Source organism: Cyprinus carpio, unplaced genomic scaffold (assembly GCF_018340385.1).
Source record: "Cyprinus carpio isolate SPL01 unplaced genomic scaffold, ASM1834038v1 S000006530, whole genome shotgun sequence".
NCBI lineage: Eukaryota > Metazoa > Chordata > Actinopteri > Cypriniformes > Cyprinidae > Cyprinus > Cyprinus carpio.
In genome coordinates this window covers 388,320-410,975 of record NW_024879195.1, presented here as the reverse complement: position 1 = coordinate 410,975, position 22,656 = coordinate 388,320, and the positions used below count along the sequence as shown (strand labels likewise).

Here is a 22,656-nt window from a genome sequence, read left to right as displayed (position 1 = left end):
CCTAGGTTGTCTGTGTAAGCATGTAGAATAACAAGGGTTAGTGAATTCCACATACAGCCCCTTCAAGAATAAAAGAGAAATGTGGGTTAAGCTAATTAATTATATAAATGAAGGCAAAAGTATCCAAAAAATTTTACCAGACACTGTAAAATGTGACTACAGTGCAGGGTGCAGCACAGCTAAGTTATTTATCCTTAAACTAAGTATTAAGATTTACAGTTACAATTACAGTAGCACTTCCTACAATACAAAATAGTAGATTTAGATTTAATCCAACACTGTAATAAGTTATAAAATGCAAAGATTTCAATTAACTTATAATTTGACCGTAAATACAGTAGAAATGTTGGAGAATTTGCTAATTTATGCGAATCATGACAGATTTTGGTTATTTAATAGAATTTATTATTTAATTATTATGCCATAATAAAATGATCATGATAGTCCTGGATCAACATTAGCGAATCTACCCCTTATTGAAATGATCATGATGGTCCTGGATCAACATTAGCGAATCTGCCCCATATTGAAATGATCATGATGGTCCTGGATCTACATTAGTGAATCTGCCCCATATTGAAATTATCAATGAACTGATCATGATGGTCTGGATCAACATTAGAGAATCTGCCCCATAATGAACTGATCATGATGGTCCTGGATCAACAATCTACCGCATAAATGGTCATGAAGGTCCTGGATCAACATTAGCGAATCTACCCCGTATTGAAATGATGACGATAGCAATTATCAAAATATTGATTACAATCAGATTCAAAAAGCAATTATTCTACTGTTTTTTTTAAATGTTATATACTTTTTGCACACTTTATTCAGACTAAAATCATAGCAATCTGTTTTAAAGACCTGGAATTTATTGAAATTTTTAAACATTATTATAACATTTTATTAAATATTTTATTGTGTATTTGTTTTTTATTTTTTTGTAGAGGTTTGATTTTTAGTTTTTTTTTTAGGGTTTGATGTTAGCTTAGCGGCACATGGCTGTTGTATGTATGTTCAGAGTTGCATTACATTAGGCCATTTAAGTGTTCTATTTCAAAGAAAGAGGACAGACAAAATAACTTACCTTTTGTCAGTCAACCGAGGCAAGAGAGGAGGGAACGTTCAAATTGGACCGATTGGATTTGGTCGGCACACACTGATGACATCAGAGGCTTGTGATTGGTTGATTAAATGTTGATCTGGATTTGTTGATCCAGGAACACATTTTACTTGTGTAGCTGCACTGGGTAGTATGTTAACGTTAGCTCAAATGATATATAGGGAATTTTAATAATTAATCAGGAAATATGATTAATTTTATATCTCGCGTAAACAGTTCCATTAAAATTATTGAAGATGAAAAATAGGGTCAATTGTATATATCAATAACTCATTACAAGGCACTGTAATTTACTCATTAATATGTCAATATTCCATTCTTCATATCAATTAACGTGATATCTTTTACTGGGAATTAATGCAAATCCAAACAGTGGTTTGTCCAGCAAACAGCCGTAAGATTAACTTATCAACTTCAATAAAGTTATCACTTCTTATAATTCCAGGAATAATAGTTTTCTGGCCATGAAACCATTCTCCCGTCCTTATAAAATTTAGGTTACTGAAAAAAGTAACAAATAAGCTTTTGTAGCTAAGATCAAACATTTCATTGACTTCGTAATGTGAGCATTTTAGACAGAAGCAATCATGGAATACACTTGGCTTTTTAATAATTGAACTAATAATACATCAAACTACGATTCAAACAGAGTAAATATGCGTATAAACAATACAAACTGTAAAGGACCAAACAAATACAAAATGAATAACAAAATGAGAGAGAGAGAGAGTGTGAGTGAGTGAGTGAGTGAAGTGAAAGGGTGAGTGAGAGAAGGTGAGAGAGAGATAGGCAGAATCATGCAGAATGATCGCGCAGTATGGCAAAATCACATACAGTAACCTTTTTGCAAGACAACAAGGACATCAGATCACCTTGAAAAGGAATAGACAACCTTAAGCAGCGTTTGAAAAATCTCTATAGAAATAATACTTGCATGTGGGTATCTTTGTGCCTGCTAAGACGAGCGGTGCGTCGTTCTTTTTAGAGCTGGGCGTGTTCTCTCGTGTCTTACGTCCGGGGCGAGCAGACTCGCGCGAAGTTTCAAAAGTTTCAACGAACGTGGAGTTACCAAAGAAATAATTCAGAGTTCGTCTCCCTCGTGTAGGGACAGGCGAATATAAGAATAAAACTTAGTAAAGAAAAGAAAAGAAAAACGGAGATGAAAGCTCCCTAAGGAGCCATCGCGACAGACGTTCTCCTCGACGAAGTGCCGAAACAAAAGTGCAACGAGAAAGTTTTTCTGTGTCAGTCTCTTATGGAGCGACTGGGGTTCACGCCTCTGTTTGCGCGAACAACCAATGAACGTCCACGATCTGAAGCGGGAAAAGTTCCTTGTCTCTGGGGAGACACCCACTCGAGTGAGTTATGGTGTTGTCAGAATTCAGCAGTTATATTCCAGGCAAGATGGTAATTCCAGAATAATACATTTTACTGTAATTTCCTATGTATGAGTGGTTCGGGTCAAAGCAAGACGGTTAAACAGTGATACCAAAAATGACAGGTAAAGGTAGGAGAAACATAAAGTTACATTCATATGCAGAATTACACACATTTAAAGTTTGATTAGCACAATAAAATTGTAGATACTCCAATTTGATATGGAAGACATCTAAGAAGCAAAAAAAGGAAATACAGTCAATTACATTTAGAATATATTTACTTTCCTTTTTCCTTACAAGAATTCCTAGCGAGCTTTCTGTTTCTCCCAGTTTGGGGTAATAAAGTTTTTACGATCTGGTCAGGAATTTAAACCCAGCCATGCTGGCACCAGGCCGGGTCATTCAGCTTGCAGAGAGTTTGATAGATTTACCTGCATGAGTTCAGGGGCTAAAAGCTTTGGGTTTTAGCCAAGGAATGTGCATTGTTTTAGATTCAACGAGCCATGATTCATTAATTCAGAACCAATGAATGAATGAACTGCTCATACGCTACACTTGGCAAAATCACGGTAACCATTTACTGACCATGTAAATATAATATTAACAAGAGTGAATTCATTTTTATCATCATTGTCGACTGATCCTCCTCTACAGTAATCGGACCTGTGCTGTCAGCAAATACAGACACATTACAAAGCTTGTTGCAGCTTAAGAAGAAAATACATTACTGTTTTCCATTAACTCCTCCTTCCATCTGCATTGCACATCTTCTTGCAGTGTACAGAATGATAAAAAAGTGCACAGGATTTTTCTTTATATTGGTTCAAATGACACATTACTTGGTGATAAATGATGCATTTGTTTTATTATAGGCTTTTATTGGAATTTTGTTGTACAAGCTGAATTAATGTCTATAATGTCATTATGACATTTGAAAACGTTTTGTGTTTCTTTGAAAATCAGACTGTTAAGGAAAGTCATCAGAAACATTTAATTTGTGATATAATAATGTTTTTTACAGGGAGTCTGTTGGCATCTGTCACTGTGTATCTCTGGCACAATAATACACAGTTGTGTCTTCAGCTTGCATATTCTTTCCTTGCAGTGTTATTGTGTTACTGGAAGTGTCTCTGGTGATACTGAACTTGCTTTTCAGCGAGTCCTTGTAGTATAAGCTTCCACCACTCGAGATATAGCCAATCCACTCCAGAGCTTTCCCTGCAGGCTGACGAATCCAGCCTGTATGCTGACTTGTAACTGAATAGGAGACTTTACAGTTGATAGTGAGAGTGGCATCAGGACGGACAGTCAGAGACTCAGGCTGAGTGAGTTCATTTGAATCAATACCTGTTGGCATCAGGATGGACCAGTTAATAAGAGATCATGATCTTTTGATCAACAAAAATGATGTATCACACAGAAAAATAGACTAAACTTACAGGATATCACTGCCAGAAAGCAACACTAAAGATGAAGAGATCATGGTTTGTTTCACAGCACAGTTTGAATGAACTGAAGTGATTCTTCACTCCTCTAGTGTGATCAGATGAATGTATAAACTGACTCATGCCTGCTATTTAAATATGCAACAGGAGATTTACATAATCATACAGAGCTTGTAATCAAATCTACATGCTACAGAAATATTCATGTTTAGGTTAATATTATTTATTGCTCTCATTACAGACTTTATTACATGTTTTAGATTTTTTTTTTTTTTTTCGCATGGATGTCAATTGAATGTACATCATTTTCTTCTCCATCTTTTCTAATTCATTTTATGTCCTTTGAGAGCTTGTGCACTGAAAAATGCTTTTTTTTTAAATCTCTTGAAATATGGTAAGAATCATATGCACTTTTATATTCATGTGTGAGGAATTGTTTGAATTTTCTTTTGAGAACTTTTGCAGAACTGCTTGTGGTTTATCACTGTTCACTCTCGTGCATCATAAGACACTGTTGTGTCCTTCATCATCATATTCTGTCCTTATAGAGTTATTTTGCTCCTGTATAGTCTCTGGTAACTTAAAAGTCAGATTTTTAGTTTGTCCCCGTAACATGTGTAACTGCTACCAAACATCTACACATGAAAAGACACACATTGTGTTAAAGGAATCAGATATGCCTTTGTGCTGTATAATGTTTGAGCTTTTATAGAGAACTTCACTGCATACTGTACCATCTTTTGAGCTTTTATAGAGAACTACCATTGTGCCTTGAGTGGCTGCTGCACTGCAGCACCATGGGCCCCGCCTTTGCCCGTTTATGTTTAGTTAGATTCGTTATTATCACGCTATTTAGAATTCAGTAATGTATAAGCCGCATTTCCACTGCGCACAGGAAGTGTTGCCAAGTCAGCGGTTCAAACACCCCCGCGGAATTGGGTGCTACTTTTAACAACTGTTCTTCCGCAGATTGTTTTTCATGTCCGCGGGTTTTAAGCGACCACAAGAACGTGATATTTATTCCCTACAATGCGATTTATTTTATTTTTATTTTATTTTTTTTACCGGGGGGACCCCTCGAAACGCGATTCGGCTAGCTTTGAGTACTAGTTGGGCTGGTTTTGTCGTGAAAACCTGGCAACCATGCGACGAGAGATCTAAAACGCGCCAGCCGAGGCTACTACAGCTTAAAACTACTACGACGACGTTCGAGTTCACCAATCAAATAGCCTAAACTGGTTTTTTTATGATTATTTCACATAGAAGGACACTGAATCGCGTCTGCACTAATTGGGTTTGTTTAACACTGGCGAAGGGCTACTTCAGCTCCATTAAGCCTTTAGCCCCGAAGAGCGCACATTTATAAAGATAGGCCTAATCATAAATTCTCAAATGTTCACACCTCATTTCTTTACAGAGGATGATTTTTATATTAATATATTAATGTTTGCACTAAATTATGCGATCTTCTGATGAGTTTTGGGCGCTCTTTCTTGTCTTACTGCCATTACACATAGTGGGGAAGATATGTCATTAAAATGTTTTTAAATAAAAAATAATTTAAATAAAAAAATTTAATTGAGTTTCTTTTTATATAACATAGCTATGCCAGTAAACAACAACTTACAGAACTTACTTATGTCCAGTAAACAACAACTTACAGAATTCCGTATTTTTGCTGTATTTGATTCAATGTAGTCGTTTTGCAAAGTTTAAATGAATCAGCTTGTTAAAAAGAATTGGTTGATTCAACTCAATCAGTAAGACAGTCACTTTGCTGCCACCTACTGGCGGTTGTAGTTTCATATTTAAATAAAAGTGGCTTATTTCATATTTTTTTTGCAATCATTTAATATTTCTACATTAAAATGTTATATTTAAAACTTAACATTTTATGCACAATCCATCTATGAATTTTGTTGATAGTGTGATTTAATTTTGATAGCCAGCGTGTATTTTTATTCGATTGAATTTATTGATTAAATAAGAACCAGACATAAGAGGACACAGATATGTCAATAACTTTTATAATACTAATGAGCCAACATCAGTTTTTTTTTTTGTTTTGTTTGTTTTTTGTTTTTTTTTGCTCAAAGTTATTTTCAGTGTTTTGATCTCTCAACTGAGAGAACACATCCTGTTTATTATATTATGAATATTTAATATTACATTTAAACTTTGACTATAGCCTAGACGTGTTGCATATTAATTGTACTGTTTATAAACCTCAAAGCATGTTTGGTTCATTTTGTGTTACTCCATAATGATGTTCTATTTGAGGGCATTTGTAGTGTAGGTATAGGGGCCCAAACATAACCTCAAGCCCAGGGCCCCCGCCCCCCAGGTCCTGCCCTGGCAGCAACGGTATATCATTTCATTAGGTTGCATTTTATAGTTTGTTTTTTTTGTTGTTATTTTATATTCTCTGCTGCCACCTGTTGACTTCTAGTAACAAGAGATAAAACAGTCAGTGTGGTTTTTGTTCAGCTGTACAAGACCTTTGTGTCACAGTGAGTCTCTTGCACAGTAATACATGGCTGAGTCTTCTGCTGTCAGGCCTGATAGTTTCAGATACACCATACTCTTTGAATTATCTCTGTTGATTTCAGTTCGACCTTTGAAGGATTCAGAGTAGTCATTCATAGCCACTGCTGTCACTATAAACACGTCCCATCCCACAAGTGGTTTTCCAGCTTGTTGTCTGATCCAGTGCATGCTACAGCAGCCAAAGCTGAACCCGGATCCTCTACAAGGACAGAGTCAGAGTTTTTCTCCAGGCTTTTTCTGAACTGTGCTTTCAGGGGACTCCATACTTTGACATTTTATGCCTAAAAATAAGATTGAAAAGACTGATTTAATTTGGAATCTGTATACAACCCTAGATCTTGATAATAGACGTGTGTGTGAAAACTCACTTTGATTTGCATTGGGAGGGTCCACATTCCCGACGACACGACAAAAATTTCATGAAGAGTCTATAAAAGATTTCTTTTTAAAGGGGTCATGAACTGAGAAATCTCTGTTAATGGGTTTTGTTGTTTTTAGTCATGTTATGCCAGTCGTGTATGCTGTAGACACGGGGTAAAATTAAGAAAGAGATCCAGATCAGTCTTTACACAGTATTAATCAGTTCCTAAGTCTTCTGTTGTGGTGGAATCTTAATAATGGTGTTATTTTTACATAGTTTTACGTATGCGGCTTCCTCAGCAAGTTCCTCTGACACGTCTTTTTTCGAACCTCTTTTGACATTGAAAGACAAAAATCAAAACCCCAAAATTATGATCAAAGTAGACACAAACTCTTATCCATCTGGAAGCAACATTCATAGAAGCCCTCAGAGACCCTCATACAGTGGAGGAAAAAGATGGAAAGAGTGAAGACAGAAATACAAGTGATACTGTGAGGTGAAAATGATCATCTCAGTTTTATTGAAATGTCATAATAATGTCATAAGTTTAGTGGAATTAGCAGAATTTGGATTAGAAACCTTTTCTAAAACTTTATTAGAGTCAACATGGTCACATAATTTGCTTCTGATATCACTTGCTGAGAAGACATAAGGATATATCAATTTCTTGATTGTATCGTCTTCTATTTATGTTTGAATGAACATGTTATTAGCTTTAACAGAATGTATTTTAGTGGTTTCTGCTTTGTAGTTACAGAATTTAAATAGATTTTATGAAACATACATGCATATTCACTTATTTTTTTTTAGAGGCGATAACGTAAACACAGGTGTTTCCTGAGGGTCCACACATCAGTAAATATGTCTCTTTGTTTTGCATGCAGACACTCCCTTGTCTCCATATATGTCTGTTGCTTCATATTACAAATAATCATTTTTAATGTTTTTATTTGTCTGCTGACTGAAATAATTACTTTGTTAAAACAGAGGGCTTTTTGAATTCGTGACTGAGAATGGATCAACAAATAAACAATTCAATCATGACCTTATTAACAATTATATCTATTCTGTGGAATCCACTATTTTGAGTGAAATTATATTAAACAACCAAAGACTTCAAAGATGGCTTTTTGTCTGATGCTGTTTCGCCCAATGCCTGAAAACTCTACAAGACCTGATACTTGACATGGATTTTTTTTTTTTGTTTTTTTTTTTTGTCATAATACCCTGTATACCCTAAAAAGGATCTGATATGCTAGACGTGTGTGTGAAAATTGAATAGACGGCACACAAAGCTTTGTGTATTTGTGTGCCGAGTGTTAGTGTGGTTTTTGAACAAGGCCTTAGCTGCTCTGTGTCACTGTGAGTCCCTGGCGCAGTAATACACAGATGTGTCCTCAGTCTGCATATTCTGTCCTTGAAGAGTCACTGTGTTTGCTGGAGAATCCCTGGTAACTTGAAATCTACTTTTCAAGATTTATCACTGTAATATGTGTTACCGTTACCACATATCTCCAACCCATTCCAGAGCTTTTTCCTGCAGGCTGCCGAATGAAAGTCAGTGCAGTAGCTGCTGTCAGACACAATGAATATCCAGAGAGTTTACAGGACAGTGTCAAAACCTGACCAGGACTTAAGACCACAGAATCAGTCTGGCTCAGTTCAACACAGTAAACATCTGAGGGGGAAAATATGGTCATGTTAGAGATATGACAACATTATGTATAACCATGAGTGTTTTTAATATGAAGTATCTCTAAAGAAGCTATAAAGACTTACGAGAAACAGCTGCCAGCAGCAGCAACAACCAGAGAGATGAAGAGATCATGGTTTGAGACGAGTGAGAACAAGCTGCTTCTTTTCATCTTAAAACTCAAATAACAAGGAGGAGGAGGAATATTTGCATAATTCATTACATCCCATTACTATCATGATGCTTAAGCAATATTTTTATGTACACCAAAAAATGTGAAAGGTTAAAATTTTTTATTAGTTTCTTTATTTTTATTAGTTTTTTTTTGGCACAAATCATATTTGTTATTTTCTGTGCATTTACTTGAATTTATTAGGCTTGCCTTGAGGTTTGTTTTTGTTTTTTGACTGAATTAATGATTTGATGAGCTTCAAACAATTGCTATTGCACCTTTAAAAGTCATACTAAGAAAAATTATTAAAAAATAAAAACACTTAATTTGTGATATGATGATGTTTTTTACAGGGAGTCTGTTGGCATCTGTCACTGTGTATCTCTGGCACAATAATACACAGCTGTGTCTTCAGCTTGCATATTCTTTCCTTGCAGTGTTATTGTGTTGCTGGAAGTGTCTCTGGTGATACTGAACTTGCTTTTCAGTGAGTCCTTGTAGGCTAAGCCTCCACTACTCCAGATGACTCCAATCCACTCCAGAGCTTTTCCTGCAGGCTGACGAATCCAGCCTGTAGCAGAGCTTGTAACTGAATAGGAGACTTTACAGTTGATAGTGAGAGTGGCATCAGGACGGACAGTCAGAGACTCAGGCTGAGTGAGTTCATTTGAATCAATACCTGTATCAAATCAAATAATACATGTTAGTAAGAGATCATGATCTTTTGATCAACAAAATGATGTATCACACAGAAAGCAGATTAAACTTACAGGATATCACTGCCAGAAGCAGCACTAAAGATGAAGAGATCATGGTTTGTTTCACAGCACAGTTTGAATGAAATGAAGTGATTCTTCACTCCTCTAGTGATCAGATGAATGTATAAACTGACTCATGCCTGCTGTTTAAATATGCAACAGGAGATTTACATAATCACACAGAGCTGTTAACAAACTTCACGTGCATAACCCTGTCCTGAAAATTATTTTAAACAAGGCTTTTAGGTTTATATTTAAGTCATTATTTATATGGATAGAGTCGCTGAGCAGAAAATGTAAACAGTTTTCAGACAATGTAACTGTAAATTTAAACTACCAAGTTAAAACTATCATGTAAAGTGATCCGTATTATTCCATTATCTAATCATGCAATACTCTGATGTAAATGAATGGAACAGCTTTTTTTCTCCTCATGTTATTATTATTATTATATCAGGGCTCTTTTATCAACATTACTAACACTGAGAGTTTCTAGAAAAACCAGTTAGACACCTAGAAGTGACAAAATTATAATTTATTGCTCTTATTAAAACATTTATTGGCATTGAACTTTATAAATTAAATGTATTTTTTCTTTTCTCTACAAACGCCATTATTTATATATACAATTATTTTTACATTTTAGTTTTTTTTTTTTATTACTATAGTTTTGTAAATGTCTGTATATTTATTTTTATGTAAAGAATATACTATATTATATATATATATATTATATATATATATATATATATATATATATATATATATATATATATATATATATATATATATATATTATTTCAATAATAATGTTTTTTTTTTTCTCTCTTTTTTGATGGTTTTACTTTTAGTTGACCAATAACCCTCATTCTGAAAGTATAGATCTGTTGGACCTACAAATGAAAGATTATAAATATAATTCAATTATGTTAGCAATATGTTTTAATATGTTGCATTAATCATTAATCAACATGCCTGATCTGCAGAGATATACTTTTCATCATTGTGTGCTCTCTCTTTGGCGCAGTAATACACAGATGTGTCCTCAGTCTGCATATTCTGTCCTCGCAGAGTCACTGTGTTGCTGGAAATGTCTCTTGCGATCTGAAATCTACTTTTCAGTTTATCACTGCAGTCTTTAACTGACTCATGTGCAGATAGAATTAGAGCTGTCCTTAGATGCTGTGAATCTGAGCTGAGCCTTTGTCAGGGTCTGTATAATAGTGTAAGATCCATTCCAGTCCTTTCCCAGGTTCCTGACGGATCCAGTGTATGCGAGTGCTACTAACAGTAAACCCACTGCAGGCACAGGTCAGTTTGTAGGAAGCACCTGGAGACACAACTACTGACTGTTCAGACTGTGTGAGCACAACCTGACAATAAACACCTAAACAAAGAGACAAAAAAAGTGTATAAGAGATATTTACACATCTAAAGTATCACAATACATATGGAAAAAAAGGGGGTGTTACATTGTAGCTCCCTAAAACTGCCTAAAACTCTTTAAGTAATGAATAAATAGAATTGGTTTTTACATTTTAAATCAGTAAAATGGGCTTTATGGAGAACATTGTTTATTATATTAAGATAATCACTGTGTACAGCTGCCAACAGCACAGAGAGCCAAAATGCCAATAAGTCAGGTAATTGGCACAAAGTGTAAACAGACATTCCATATGTTTTATTCATAGTAAGTGCAATTTATACAATACATTTAAACCGGGCTACTTTAAAACCATCTCCGAACTTTCTACCACGACTCTGTGCTGTTTTTCGGCTGGTTCTTTCTGCATACGTTGATTGACAAATGTCTTGTCCAGTCAGTGGTGAGTAATCCCAAACCATGGCGCTGTCTTAAACTATACCTACCTCTTCCAGTTTGTCGGATTTGTCGTTGTGTTTTTTCTGAAATGTTGTTTTGTTTTTTTGGATTTGTCGTTGTGTTTTATGAATTGTTATTTTGTTTTCGAATTTTGTCATTGTGTTTTCTGATTTGTTATAATGTTTTGTGTGTGTGTGTGTGTGTGTGTGTGTGTGTGTGTTTTCTGAATTGTTTGTCGTTTGTAATTGGTTTATTTTTGTTTTCATAATTGTAATCGGTTTTGCACTTCTTGGCCACCGTAGTAATGCGATCAACAATTCCACCACACCCGAGGGGAGGAAACGGTCGACCAGAAGATGGCGCAATCCAATCCCGCACAAAATCAAGATCTCCTTAAAGTATCTCTATATGCCAAACCATCCCGAGTGCGCAATCCTTTTAAAATTCAAATGTAATAAATAAAAATATTAATGTCTGTTGTATAATAAAAGAATCACAGAAAAGGGAACGACAAACAACTTTGAACAAGAACCAAACTTTAATATCATGGAAAAGTTCTTTTATTTTTTTTTGTAATTTAATTCAAAAACTCAAAACTTTCTTATACTGTAGATTCATTGCACACAAACCGAAATATTTCAAAGAGTTTTTTGTTTTAATTCTGATGGTTACAACTTACAGCTTATGAAAATTAAAAATTCAGTATCTCAAAAAATGTGAATGTTTTCTCAAAGATCGATTAAAAAAAAAAAAAAAAAAGATTTACAAAACAGAAATGTTCAAGATCTCCAAAGTATGTTTAATTATGCACTCAATACTTGGTTGGGGCTCCTTTTGCAGGAATTCCTGCTGGCCAATCAAGCTCAGTAATATCATGGTCAGCAAAGCACTTGGAAGTGGTTTTGGCACTGTGGGTAGGTGCTAAAGTCCTGCTGCAAAATTAAATCAGCAGCTCCATAAAGCTTTTCAGCAGATGGAAGAATAAAGTGCTCTAAAATCTCCTGGTAGGTGGCTGCATTACTTTGGACTTAATAAAACATAATGAACCAACACCAGCAGACGTCACGGCTCCCCAAATCATCACTGACTTTAGAAACTTCACACTGGACTTTGGATTCTGTTGCATCTCCATCCTTTCTCCAGAACTCCAGACCTTGATTTCCAAATGAAATGCAAAATTTACTTTCATCTGAAAAGAAGACTGTGGACCACTGAGCAACAGTCTAGTTCTTTTTCCTCTTACCCCAGGTGAGACGCTTTTTATGTTTTTTTTGAGTGTGGGTGACTCTTGATGCGCTGACTGCTGGCTTCAGTCCACTCCTTGTGAAGCTCTCGGCTTTTCATGACAATCTTCCCAAGGCTGTGGTCATCCCTGTTGCTTGTGAACCTTTTCCTCCCACACTTTTTTTCACTTTTCCCTTCCAGTCAACTTTCTATGAATATATTTCGATACAGCACTCTGTGAACAGCCAGCCCTTTCAGCAATGACCTTCTGTGGTTTACCCTCCTAATGAGGAGTGTAGATGATCGTTCTTCTGGAAAACTGTCAAGTCCGTAGTCTTTCCCATAATTGTGGTTAAATGTTCTGAACTAGCCCAGGAGATACACAGTATTTATACTCACAATCAATCAAACTTATCAAGCTCAAAATGGAATATTCTGATTTTTTGAGATAATGATTTTTTTTAATTTTCCTAAGCTGTAAGTCGTAACCATCAAAATTAAAACAAAACAAAACAATAAAAACTCTTGAAATATTTCAGTTTGTGTGCAATGAATCTAGATTATAAGAACGTGTTGCTCTTTTTTGCATTTAATTACAAAAAAATAAAGAACTGTTTTCCATGATATTCTAATTTTTTGAGATGTACCTGTATAGGTCTGCCTAAAAAAAAAAAAAAAAAAAGACAGAAAAAAACATTGGATATGTGACCGATCCACAACAGCGCAAAACCTGTCCCCGAAAGCCAAGTGTCTAGAACTAGTAATCAAACCTTCTCTCCATTAGCTCAAAAAAAAAAAAAAAAATATTTCAAAGATTCTCAGTCACTAGATTGCAGGACAGAAGATCACAGCAAAAAACTTAAGTGTCCATGTCCACCTTCTTATTCTCCTCTCCTGGGCAGTTAAGATGCCGCTTCTGTGGCAGTGAGCTGATAAAATCAGTAAAAATCATGTGTCGCAACCCAGTGCTGTCATCCTTCTAAGGACTTTTTGGAGGTTCCTTTTCCTGGCAGATGTGGCTAGACTGAAGTCAGGAAAAAAAAACAGCCGCGTGACATTATCCTGCATATATTTCACCGGGTATGCCTGCCGTGCACCCTTCAGGATCGCCGATCTGTCTTCCCATCTCAGCACACGAAAGATAAGAGTATGTGGGCCGCTTCGAGTACTTTTTCTTCTGTCATATACATGATGAGCCCGCTCAATATCTCAATATCGTCCTTTCAGTGCAGGAATCCACTTGGAAAGATTATCTCTGAGAAAAGCCGGGCTGCATCCGAGCCTTCCACCACCAGTTGCACGTTATTTCTCCTGCTCCTATCCTCCATGTTCGTGACTTTATCGGTAAGTTGTTCTAGCTGTTTCTCAGGTTCGTGACTGTTCTCCTATCCTCACGTGCAGCTGCTTGAATGGAATCGACCCAGTCCCGTGTCTGTTACCCAGCAATGGCTAGCTTTTCACCTTCTGCTTTTAGCTCTTTTACAGAATTGTTAGTCTCTAGTATGTCCATATGTAGGTCATGCAATACCGGGGTCAGTACAGAGTCAATCGCATCTTTTACTGTCGAGGATGCCACAAATGAATTCAAAAGTACTTTGCTGATCTTTACGTGCTAGCTTTATACCCGTTAGCAATGGCGCCATCGAGATCTTCTTTAGTGAAGGTGGAGTCTTTGATTTTTTCTCTTTATTGGCGATTGCTAAACTAAAACACTCTTTTGTCCTTGACCGTTGAAGAACTCATGATGGAGTAGACAGAAAGTGGTTTGAAATTTACTATCAGGATTGTAGAATATTTGATAAAATGAGCAGAGCGAAGGACAGTGTGTGCACCGCCGTCAAAGGGTCACGTGATCTCTATTAACTTATCCCTCAGTTCTGATTGGTTGATTGGAATGTGTTTCCAGGATCAACAAGGATGTTTATCCAGGAACATGTACTGGTGAAAATCACGTTCACCATGGGGACACATAGAGTGGGTGTGTTCAAAACCTAAAAAAGTTTTTTTTTTTTTTTGTTGTTTGTTTTTTAATGGGAAGGGTGTCCTCTTCTGGCATCTAAATTATTTTTATAATGGGTCAGTTGAGCATTCAAGGTGCATCCTATAGCTACTAAGAGTGAATCCACTGCATGCACAGGTCAGTTTGTAGGAAGCACTTGGAGACACAGTTACTGTCTTTTCAGACTGTGTGAGCACAACCTGACAATAAACACCTAAGTAGAGAGAAAAATGTTTTGGTGAAAAATTATTTTGGTAAATCGCTCATTTACTAGTTTGTGTAAATAGAAAATATGGCAGTTGAGTTTTGCATTGATATATTTGCTTATGCATGGGGACACACAGAGTGGGTGTGGTCATTTAAACAAAACATGAGTGGCAGTGTTTTTGTTTTGTTTTTTCATTTATCATGAAAGGATGCCCTCTTGCACTGAAGTTATTCTTAAATGGGGGTCAACTGTGCACCCAAGGTTGTTACCTGAAACTTTGCAGATTAATTTAATAAAAAAAAATATATCTGATTTACAAAGGCTAAAACATCCACCTGACCCATTCAGTCTGCAGTATTTACTTATATGTTTGCATTAATTTTGCCATCTTGACTTTGGAATTATGTCATAAGATGTTTAATATGAAAAGGATCTGCAATGTATAACTTTGTTTTATTTTTTTTTTTGTATTTTTTCATTAGTTTTTTAATATTGAAAGGATCTGCAATGTATAACTTTGTTTTATTGAAAAATATGTGTCTTTCAGTGTTGAATTTTTTCCCTGTTAAAATAACTGTGTTGCTGGAGGATTCAGAAGAGAAATAATCTTATTTTTGAGAGAATCTTTGACACCGTTTGCTATGAAAGTGTAGAACCAGTCGATCCATTCCATCGGTTTTCCACTTGAATGTCTGATCCAGTTTGTGGAGGCTGAATATCCAGTGATCTTACATGAGATGGTAAAAGTGTCTCTGGTTTTACTACCATGACAGGAGGCTGATCCAGCTCAATACAGAAAAAGACCTACAAACAACAAATAAAACATTATTAATAATACAAACTAAACTCCACATTTTGATTTTCTAGAAATATTTATTTGTATGTGTGTATATATATATATATATATATATATATATATATATATATATATATATACATACATACAGTAGTATACTCACAGGGTTGCAGCTGCTAAAACTAGCAGTGCTGATGCAAAGTAACATGATGCTGCTTGTGTTTCCACTGTGCTATGGCTTTGTAAAACACAAAGAGCTTTTATTATGTCTGTGTGCTCCTGTTAAAGGTGGGAGATTTGCATTGATGTAAAACATCTGATATTAGTTCTTATAGTAATTATTAATGATAATGCTAAATTATTTGTCTGATTTTGTATACTTTGATTTATAAAAGAAAGTCTTGAAAAAAATGTACTGTACTCACAGTCTCACTGGACTCACACAGACTAGACATGGTTTATAAGTGGAATTGTACAGTACACTGTAATGAGTGTGTTGCCTTAAAGAACTATTTATACCTGATCTTAACCATAAAAATAACATTTGTTGGTATAGTCATATTTATTTAGTCATGTTAAATAATATTTTGAGTTGAATAGAACCAGTTAAAGTGATGTACATTTGTTCAATGTGTTTAGACTTGTTTTTGTTCTTGCACAGTAATACAAAATGCAGCAGTCATACAGAATGCAGCAGTCATACAGCAGCTGAGTAATAATACAATACAATACATTTGCATTGTGTTTCCAAGCAGTCTATGCAATCTATTAAGTCTTTATTCTTCACAGTGGGTGCATGAACTATTTACAGATTCCAAAACAGCACTATGTTATTCCTATAGGAATCTATTTTGATGTACTCATGGACTTTTTTCCTTCTTAAATGAATTGACTTAAATGAAATTATACTTTGGCACATATTGCATTCGTCAAAGCAGTTTGATTTACAGATATTTAAAAAAAAAAAAAAATCCAGACCAAAATGATTTCTGATATATATATTTAAACATGCAAACAGGATAATATAGTTTGTGATGAAGCTACGCTAAGGTTTATTTGTGTTTCTTCAGAACTTCAAAATCGGACTGTCTGTTTCTCTGTCAAGAAACAAGCAATCAGTGAGTGATGGTTGAAACAGGCAACAAAAACTGCTTGACAAGAGCGCCACCTCTTGGAAATGGAACAGTACTTCTGGAGCATTAGTGAAGTCAAACAGTAAAGGTGGTGGTTTTTTTGTATTGCTTTGACACTGAACTCATTCACTTTGACTCTCTAGCGCAGTAATACACAGCAGTGTCTTCAGTCTCGAGGCTGTTCATCTGTAGATACAGCTGACTGCTGGAATCATCTCTGGACACTGTGAACCTGCCCTGAACTGACTGGGAATAGGAGATTGGAGAACCTGGACGTGCCGATGTATGCAATCCACTCCAGTCCTTTACCAGGTGCCTGTCTCACTACAGCTGGCCAGGAGCTGCTGAATGTAAATCCAGGGCCAGTACAGACCAGACGAAAAAGATTCACCTGGTCTTTTTACCACATCTTCAGACTGAGTGAAGGTCTGACAATGAATATCTGTGGGAAAAGAGAGAAAGTATAATAAACTGAAAATTCAGACAAAAAAAAAAAAAATTATAACTATGTGCTTGCTAAAAGTATTTATAGAGTAATACATTCTTATTAATATTATTATTTAGAAGAAAAAAAACAACCATTTAAAAACAGCAGTATCAGAACTGAATTAATTATTGTTGTCATTGCTAATGATGCTCCTCAACAAAAACAATCAGTGAACAGAAACACTTTGGTGGCACAACAGCTTATGAGAGACAAAACATCCCAGTTTTGCATGAACTCCTCCTCCAGCCTCAATTCTTCTTTGCACATGTGTATGAAAAACAGTCATTTTAACAGAAATTAATAAGATGTGAACATGTGACATTTATGAGAACATATTTTAATGTTCATAAATGTTAAACAAACTACGACTATTCAATATTTTTTAAAGAATTTTCAATATTTTTAAAGCAATTTGTCATTAATTTGTTATTCATAATAATTGCTTTCTACAAAAAAATGATCATTTACAGATATTAAAAAAGAAAGAAAGAAAGAAAGAAAGAAAGATCCAGAAACATACACACACATACTTTTTACAGACACAGAACACAATTCATGATGAAGCTGCTCCAAGGTATATTTGTGTTTCTTCAGACTTTTAAAATTGGACTGTCTATTTCTTGGTCAAGAAAACAAAACTTTCACTGAGTGATGTCTGAAACAGTCAACTTAAGGTCCGACTGGATTGAGGTTCCTTTTCCTGGCAGATGTGGCTGGACTGAAGTCAAGAAAAAACAGCAGCGTGACATTATCCTGCGTATATTTCACCCGGGTATGCCTGCTGTGCACCCTTCAGGATCGCCAATCTGTCTTGCAATCTCAGCACACGAAAGATAAGAGTACACCGGCCATCATAGACACGATGAGGTCCGCTCAATCTCAATATCGCGTCCTTTCGTGCAGGAATCCACTTAGAAAGATTATCTCTGAGAAAGCCGGCTGCATCAGAGCCTTCCACCACCAGTTGCACATTATTTCTCCTGCTCCTATCCTCCAAGTTTGTCACTTTATCGGTAAGTTGTTCTAGCTGTTTTCTCAGGTTCGTGACTGTTCTCCTATCCTCACGTGCAGCTGCTTGAACGGAATCGACCCGGTTATGTGTGTGTTTCGCAGCAATGGCTAGTTTTTCAACTTCGTATGTCCATATGTAGGTCACGCAATGCCGGGGTCAGTACAGAGTCTATCGCATCTCTTACTGTTGAGGCCACAACCAAAGTACTTTGCTGCTCTTAAGTGCTAGCTTGATACCATTAGCAATGGCGCCGTCGAGATCTACTTTGTTGGTGATGGGATCTTTGAATTTTTTCTTTGTTGGCAATTGCTCAATCACTCTTTTTGATTGTCCTTGACCGTTGAAGTACTCATGATGGAAGAGGTAAGAGAGTGGTTCGAAATTCACTATCAGGATTGTAGAATATTTTACAGAGTGAGCAGAGTGAAGGACTGTGTGTGCACTGCCGTCGAAGGGTCACATGATCTCTATGTTAGGGTAAAATTGAAAGGAAAAGACTACATGTGCTGCTCTGTTTTTAACATTATGTTTTGCAACTGTTTGTTTCTGGGTTTTGCTGCATTGATTTGTTCATTAAAGATAAGTGAGATAACAGCATGTTTCTTTCTAGAACATGTTAGTCTATACTCAAAATTACTCAGTTTTACCAAGTTTTCCTCTATTGTTTTAAAGGCGAGAAGCAAGATGAATGAGGGAGACATGGTGAAGGCTCAGAAGTACAGTCGACGTGCATGTAAGACAAACACAGTGGCCGTGATTGTGACCGGTGCAGCTCTAACTGTGTTCCTGGTCTTCTGTTGTGGTGGAGTCTTTAATAATGGTGTTATCTTACATACTTTACCTGCGGCTTCCTCAGCAAGTTCCTCTGACATGTCTTTATCCTCTTTTGAACTGTCTTTTGACATTGAAAGTCAAAAATCAAAACCTCAAAATTATTATGATCAAAGTAGACACAACTCTTATCCATCTGGAAGTGTAACGGAGTCCAGCAAGTAGGTGCTGTGCAGGTAAACCTCACTCCCCTGATCTCAAGAGATGCACTGGCGACTCATGCTAGTGGCTGCAGTTTTAAGCTGAAGAACGAGGTGAGGCAGTGAGGGCCCGGGAGGGAGGGGTTACAGAAGCAACATTCATAGAAGCCCTCAGAGACCCTCATACAGTGGAGGAAGATGGAAAGGGTGAGAACAGAAATACAAGTGATTCTGCGAGGTGAAAATGATCATCACAGTTTTATTGAAATGTCATAATAATGTCATAAGTTTAGTTTGATTAGCAGAATTTGGTTTAGAAGCCTTGTTTAGAATAATATTAGAGTCAACAGGTCACATAATTTGGTTCTGATTTCACTTGCTGAGAAGACATGGATATAGGATATAGCATTTAAGCATTTAAGACCAATTTGCCTAATGCTTTCTCTTTTATTGTACAAACACATACAATCATAATGTCTTTTTGAAAACCTCTAGTAGCTAGCCTGCACAAACCGAGGTTAACTCATTACATCTCTGAAAACAAGCAGTCCTTTGCATGTCAAGACACCATCATCATTATCTATAATCCCATCTGCAGTAACAGCATTCTAATATTGCATAACAACACTAAAACCCTGTAAATAATATTTTTTGCCACACAAACCATGCCCCTCCACACATTTTTGACTGACTGAAGTACTGTCCCACATTAGGCTAATCACACTGTCCCACTTTACGAAACCATATTTCCTAAAGTGGGACAGTAGGAAATGTGATTAAAATATAAAATACATAGTTTATGCATACAAAGTTATACAATTTTTTTGATGGACAAACATTTAATAAGCACATTAGGCCAAAAAGTAGCAGGATTGTTTTGTTTAAAATTAATTTATACTCCTTAATATCAAGTTTGTCAAAACTCTGTCACTGACCTTTGGGTGGTTTTCACACATGTGCTTCCAGTTTGATGATTCTTCCACTCACATTTATGAATATACATTTGAGAGGTTATGTGATTTTGATCACATGACACCACAGCTTTGGTAACCCAGAGTTTCACTGGCATTCATGTATTTATGGGGGAGCTACAAACACAAAACCTTAAGTGTCCCGCATTAGGCAACAAAATTGATATTCTTTGGAAAGTTCAGACACTCTCTCAAACACAGGAAAGTGAGCTCCAGTCCTTAAAATTAAAACTTGATGACTTGTATATTAGCAAGGCCAGTGGAGCTTTTGTGCGTTCAAGAGCTAGGTGGATAGAAAAGGGGAGAGAGGAATACCGCCTATTTTTTTGCCCTTGAAAAAGGAAATTTTAAGAGAAATTCTTTGTCTGCATTATATATTAACAACACCTAATGCAAGGATCCCAAACTAATTTCAGATTTTGTCAGCAAACTTTATTAAAAGCTTTATCAGTCTAACTTTATTTATTTATTTAGTTTATTATGACCTTTGTAAATCATTTACTAATGACATTCAAGATTTTATTCCATTAATCAGTAATGACTTCAAAAAACGTTGTGACTCTGACCTTAAGAAGGAGGAATTACTGTCAGCTCTCCAATATATGAAAAAGGGTAGGAGTCCGGGTCCAGATGGTCTTTCAATTGAATTTTACCAACACTTTTGGAAGGTACTGGAAGATCCCCTTTTCTTATTGTTTAATGAATGTATTAAAAAAAGGATTTGGTCACAACTATGAAACAAGGATTAATCTCCTTGATTTCTAAACCAGATAAAGATGCCCAAAATATAGATAACCTGGAGACCTATCACTCTATGTACAGGTATTTGTAGTTATTTTGTGATGCTGTGTTATTTTTTATTTTAGTCTGTATTTTGTTTGGTCTTTTATGTGAATAAATATTTTTTTATGGATTATATGCACATTAGTAACAACATTCGCCTTATAATTGACCTTTTAGACTATTCTGATCAAATTGATTCAGGGGCTCTTATTGTGTTGTTAGATTTTGTAAAGCCTTTGACACCATCGAACACGGCTTCTTACTCCACTCACTGAAAGTTGTTGGTTTTGGCAATAATTTCATTGATGTCATAAAAATGTTTTATAAAGATATGAATAGTTCTATTATTCTTAATATGGGGACCTCTAAAAGATTTGGGATTCATTGTGGCATACGACAAGGCTGTCCAATCTCTCCCTTTCTGTTTTTATTAGTGGCTGAACTTCTTTCTATTAACATTTTGAATAATCATAACATTCTGGGACTGAAAATATTTGATAGAGAAATCAAAATTTCTCAATTGGCAGATGACACTGCTTTATTTCTGAGAGATAAAAAGCAAGTTAAAACAGCCCTGGAATGTATATCCAAACTTTCCAGATCCATACAAGATATGTGAAATACTATTTATACACGATTCTATAGATCTATTAGTTGAAAGCATACCAGTAAAGGACTCTGTTAAATACCTTGGCATTCATATTTCTAAAAAATAAACACACGTGTGAACAATTTAATTTTATGCCTAAATTAAAAAAACTAAAAATATCTTTAACAACTGGTTACAGAGGGATTTGATTTTGTTTGGGAGAGTTTTTGCTTTCCAAAGCTGAGGTCTTTCCAGATTTGTTTACCCACTCTCTCCCTTTACGTCAGTGATAAAATTTCCAAAGAAATTAATAAAACCTTTCTCGACTTTTTTGGATTGAAAAATAAACCTTGCAAGTTAAAAAAAGGACATTATATCAGGTAAAAGAGTTGATGGTGGCTTAGAGATGTTAGATTTTTTTGATATTAACAATACTTTTAAACTTAATTGGTTAAGAAACTGTCAAAGAAATGAAAATTCATTATGGTTCTTTATTCCTCAGTCCATCTTTAACAAGCTTGGAGGCTTATCTTTTCTATTGAGATGTAACTATCTGCCTGGGAAATTACCAATTAATCTATCCAAATTTCACCAGCAAGTGTTATTAGCTTGGAAAATTGGTTTCCATCATAATTTTTCTCCACACAAAATGCTTCTCTGGAACAATTGTCTTATTACCTCTAGGAATAAATCTTTATTTTTACGCAAATGGTTTGAAAAAAGTATATATTTTGTCATGGATTTGTTTGAATGAAAATGGAAATGTTTTGTTTTTATGAAGATTTTATGTTTATTTACAATTTCCCCATTCCATTTAAAGAGTTTCAGCAAGTTGTTAAAGCTATTCCCAATGGGTTAAACATTTGATGAAAACTCACCTTACTTTTGGAAGTAGCGAAAGGAAACTTCCTGAGTTAATAATTGATGGTATCAAAATATTTTCTCATTTTTTTTTTTTTTTTTTGGAATGCACAGATCGCTGATATTCATTGGAAAGAAGCATGGTTAAATCTAAACAAATTTTGTATGCTAAATTTAAGTTAAAGAGGTACACTTTAAAAAATACTTCACAAAATCTACCCATGTAAAGCTTTGTTATAAAAATTCATGGAGATTTACAACAAAAGTGTTTTTTGTAATGTACATGAGGAAAACTAGGCTCATTTGTTTTACATTGTGA

At 35.5% G+C, this 22,656-nt stretch overlaps 1 gene segment (V, D, J or C); it reads right to left on the bottom strand.

Moving 5' to 3' along the window:
• Positions 1 to 3,523: 3,523 nt before the first annotated feature.
• On the bottom strand, positions 3,524 to 9,555 carry LOC122143898. The segment is given in 2 exon segments: positions 3,524 to 3,852; positions 9,494 to 9,555. Coding segments are annotated over 2 exon segments (351 nt in total).
• Positions 9,556 to 22,656: the final 13,101 nt, after the last annotated feature.